A 4,801-nucleotide genomic window follows, 5' to 3' on the forward strand; every position below is an offset into this window, starting at 1 on the left:
GCAGTGGGACGGTACCACCCTCAGGGTACGTCAGTTATGAAGGAAGATGGGGGAGAGCGCTGGTCAATTTTTTAAAACTTTTTTTTAAACTTTTACTGGGTCTTTACCAAAGCAATTTTCCTGGGATGGACAGGACTCTGGTATTACTCTGGGATAACATTGATTGTATTTTATATTTTACATGGGGGTAATAATGATAAACTAGATTTGTCAGTTTGAATGTAAATCTGTATTGAGTAAATGAATGTCTGTGTAAATCCGTGAATGAAGAAGCACAAAGGTAGTGATGGTCATGTATGTTGAAAAAAAATGCATGACATTTGTTTTTGTTTTTACTTTTGAAAAAAAAAATACATTACAAACCCTTTTTTCAGGATTTATAATCTGTTGTGGTGTTTTTGCTGGATTATGTGACAGTGGCGTACTGATCAGGGTCCCTGGACCTCACATACACCTGTTCAACTAAGGTGCTGTTTCCACGTAGCAGGATATTTTTTTCTCCTGCTACGTGGAAACGCAACATGTGGATAAAAAAAATCCTCCATTGTAACAAATGCGTTTCAGACCCCTAAACAGGATATTTTTTTCTCCTGCACCTGGATTTTTAAATATCTGCTACGTGGAAGCGGAAGGCCAAAACCAATGCAAAACCAATCCACATATAAAAATATCCAGCTACGTGGAAACAGCACCTCAATTGAAATCTACAGGCTGCAGATACTTTTAGTTCCAACGAGTACCCAATAATAATCTTTTAAAACATCACTGACACCAACCCTATGCTTCTGAGCAAACCGTACACTTAAAAAGTGTGGCCAACAGTGACACAAAAATCCACACATATCCTCAATTCCATCTGAAACTTTATTATAGCAATATATAAAAAATAAGTCTACTAGATTCAAAATTCATGGCAGGGAATTCTTGTAAAGCTGTTTTGAGGGCAGTCAGGAATGGAGACAGTCTCGAAAACACCTACATCAGAGAAACAATGCAGAAAAATGTGAGTCATGTAGGCCTAATTCATCAATCTAATTAGTCAAGTAAACTTGTTGGAACTGGATTATTTGATAACAGGGATATTGCATATTGTTGGAACATTTATATGCAAATACTGTAAAGATGCCATATTAATTTGTTGAATGGATACTTTTGCAAAAACTGCACTAGATGAATTCCTGAAATGATAAGTGACAGTGGACTGACCTGTGTAACAGTTGGCACCACTTGCTGATGGACCTCACAGGAACGAATCACACCACTCCTTCAGACACTGGCAGCAGGACCCTGCCTGTTTGGAGTTGGCTCCGCAGGTATCCTTCAACCACTCTATAAACAGTTCATCGTCTTTTCGCAACAGTAGGAACTGCCCTAAAACTGTATACGCCTGCGGAGAAAGGCAGATGCATTTCAAACCCTGAATTGGTTATCCAGTTCACGTGCCACGTGCCTTTTAAAAAGGTGCACTGCCTAATATTGTGTAGCAGTTTCTTTCCAGCATGCATGCTGCCCATTCACAAATGTTATGAAAACAGCATTTTTCATACATGAAAAGGTGGAGCTTTTCCATGAGTCATTTTACATTTCCAGATATAGCCATTTAATGCAGCAAAATGTACTGTACTTTGCTCACTTTAGTACTTGTATATAGTCATGGAAAGATTACATTTGGTAACATAGGCAGCACAGTGTCAGCAGCATAGTTGCAATACCTACACTGGCCACCATCCTCCACAGTGCACCTTTAACAGCTGCATGGGCATATAGTGCAGGTTCAGTTGTATGTTTAGGAACATTTCATATAGATTTTTCCATTCAGCATTTTTTTGTGCTTCCTGATCAGTCGAGGGAGTTTAGTTGGAGACAACTGGCCTTTTTCAACTGGCCAATTGGAAGCCAACATTTGCGCACAACATTTATGGTGTGTCACCCCAAATTTCAGATGCTCTTCCTCTGAGACTGAGGCATCACGAGGATGGAAAGAGGCCTCCACTCCTGTCATAAATCACACCGGCTCCACCTGCTGCTATGCTATTGAGGTCAGGGGTCTGTTCAGATATAGATGAGATCTAGGATATTTAGATATCATGTTGAATTTTGGCAAAATATGAGGTCAGGGGTCTGTTCAGATATAGATGAGATCTAGGATATTTAGATATCATGTTGAATTTTGGCAAAATATGAGATCAATGTTGATAACATTTCATGTAATGACAGTTATGTGCCTATCAAAATATTACCAATAGGCGTACAATACTGCAGAATGGCTTTATTGACCTCAAAACAATCTTGGATTTTGCTTCTAAAAGTTAAAGGGAAAATACAAACAAGTTGTTTTGTATTCAGAGGGGGTCCTACCAGTGTTAATTTTGTCGACTAGACTAGACTAAATATTTTAGTCGATTAACCCTTTTAGAGTTTTAGTCGACTAAACTCTTACAAAAAGTATCTGTGAAAGACTAAAACTAGACAAAAATGTTGAGGACTTTTAGTCAACTAAATAATGACTAAACAAAAATGACTTGAGAAACACTAAAACTAGACAAAAATGTTGAGGACTTTTAGTCAACTAAATAATGACTAAACAAAAATGACTTGAGAAAGACTAAAACTAGACAAAAATGTTGAGGACTTTTAGTCGACTAAATAATAACTAAACAAAAATGATTTTTGAAAGACTAAAAGCAACTAAGACTAAGAATGAACTTTGACACAAGACTAATACTAAATTGAAAAATGGATGACAAAATTAACACTGGGTCCTTCAAATAAATAGACATATTACCTGGTCATATTATAAAAAGCCGTTCAATGCCTTTTCTGATGTCATGTTGAATTTTTACAACTGACTGGATAATTTTTGAATGAAGTTCATGTAATGGCTGACTGAACAGTCCTTTATCCATCATGAATATTACAAATACAAGGAAAAACAATTACTTTAGAGATCTTAAAACACCAAATATATAACTTATGCTATGTCATGTCAGCCATCTTGGATTTTGGTAGGCCTACTAAAACTTAAGGGGGTGGGGATGGAAACAGGTTGTTTTGTGTTCAGGAGGTGTAAAAAATATTTAAAAACAACAATTCCAAAATGGTGACATGTTTCTTTCAATTAGGCTACATTCCGTTGTGTAAGAACCACATATCCGCCATCTTGGATTTTGGGCGTTTCCACTTAAGAAAAAAATTGGAAACAGGTGGATCACAATGGGAAGACAATGGGGTCTGTAGTTGATTAAAAAAACACACAATTTGGACAAATCTATATGAAATGTTACTAAACCTTATTTTTGAGACAATTGAACCTGCACTAGGCCTAATAAGCCTCCTTGTTGAAAGGGTCAATGCCAAGTAGCCTAGTAGTAGGGGCCTAAATGAAAGGAGTGGGATTTGGGTCATCGTTTTTAAAAGCTTTTTTTTATTTATTTTTTAGATTTATGGCCTCGTGAAAAAATAAATTCATTCCCAGGAAAGAGGTGTTCAGAAAGATTCAAGAAGGATGCGAAATACCTGCCACATACCTGCTCCAGCCTAATTAACACAGCCTGGTCGTTGACGCGCTAATTTAGTGAAACCACCTGTGATAAGCGCACGTTCAGCAGGAATTATCTGGCTGATCTTGGCTACCCATCCAGTTTGTCTGGCCCTGTAGCCAGTTTGACACAAAGCCAGTAGCCAGTCGATAGGCAATAGCAACTGGTTTAGTGGGCACACGATAAGTTACTCACTTTGTCGTAACCCTGGTCCTCGAGCTTCTTTCCCAAAACCTCTCCGATTCCAGACAAATCCGTGACAGGTTTGTCGCCCATAGGCTCCCCGACAAAGACCCGGTGTTTCTGCGATGTGGTGGACATTTCACAATCTTAGGATGTCTCTCCCCTCCTCTGCAAGTCTCCAAACAGCGTCTTGGGAAGTGTCCCTGGCCCCACACAAAAATCTCACAGCGAGACTGTGGGGCTATTGCGTGAAGGAACTGATATTTGGGTCACAGGCACCTGTTAGCCTGATTTACCTCATCTCGGGTAACCCGTTTGGCTGGATAGCCTAATTAGGATGATAGCCCTTTAGGCCCATCTTCAAATTCTGTGTTGGGTGAAAAGTTAAGCCTAAATAAAGTAGTTAAATACCCTAACCTAGACTCCTAAATCTGTCTCGAACTCACCGAAAAATAGGGAAAAGTTATTTAGATAGTGACACACGTTCTATTCATGGGCTTATTTGCCACCCAAAATGTCTCTTCCAGGACGTTACGACCTGCAAAGTTATCAGCTGTGACAGACATGAATCACTTTTGGGGCATGACTGGCAACAGTGTAACAAGTGACAAGAAGCGAATTGTAACAACTTGAACGTTCCACAGCGAGGGGGTCAGATCGGGTCATCTCGAGGTGGGACCTCGGTTTGCAGAACGGGCTCTGACTATTTGAACACCGTTTGAAACTAATTACATTATTACCACCACCTCCAAACCCTTGGGAATCTCCTTTAGGCCTATCAGTAGTAGTCAATAACATTGACAACACTTTATGCGGTAGTCCTATTCCTACAAATGAATTACTCTGCAACGCACAACAGCGGCATTCATTTCCTCGCGGAAGACGTTCGAGAGCCGCTGTCACTTTACAGGTTTCACAAAGCATGGACTGAACATACTTGACTGCAGAGGTTGTAGAACTAGAGCTCACTAGCCTGTGAAAACCCAGCTGTGTTGGCTTTTCCACCAATAAGAGCCGAGAACACTGCCCGGCCTGTCTCTCGCTGCACACCAACTATAAGGGGTGTGTCGCAAATATTC

The 4,801-nt window shown here is 39.7% G+C and overlaps 1 protein-coding gene across 1 annotated transcript; it reads right to left on the reverse strand.

The window, feature by feature from the left end:
- Positions 1–845: 845 nt before the first annotated feature.
- Positions 846–4,055, reverse strand: LOC134440895 (barrier-to-autointegration factor-like). The gene is made up of 2 exons (XM_063191049.1): positions 3,735–4,055; positions 846–1,387 (listed from the first exon to the last, which is right to left on the reverse strand). Exons 1-2 carry the CDS (start codon positions 3,858–3,860, stop codon positions 1,241–1,243), a joined length of 273 nt encoding a protein of 90 aa, XP_063047119.1. The 5' UTR covers positions 3,861–4,055; the 3' UTR covers positions 846–1,240.
- Between the last annotated feature and the right edge of the window lie 746 nt (positions 4,056–4,801).

The sequence above is a fragment of the Engraulis encrasicolus genome, chromosome 24 (assembly GCF_034702125.1).
Source record: "Engraulis encrasicolus isolate BLACKSEA-1 chromosome 24, IST_EnEncr_1.0, whole genome shotgun sequence".
Lineage (NCBI taxonomy): Eukaryota > Metazoa > Chordata > Actinopteri > Clupeiformes > Engraulidae > Engraulis > Engraulis encrasicolus.

Bases quoted from the DNA above. Each gene is read 5' to 3' on its own strand.
- LOC134440895 (XM_063191049.1), bottom strand. From the start codon at position 3,860: ATGTCCACCACATCGCAGAAACACCGGGTCTTTGTCGGGGAGCCTATG. The intron at 1,388-3,734 runs GTGAGTAACTTA...CTTTCTCCGCAG, and splicing joins AGGACCAGGGTTACGACAAA to GCGTATACAGTTTTAGGGCA.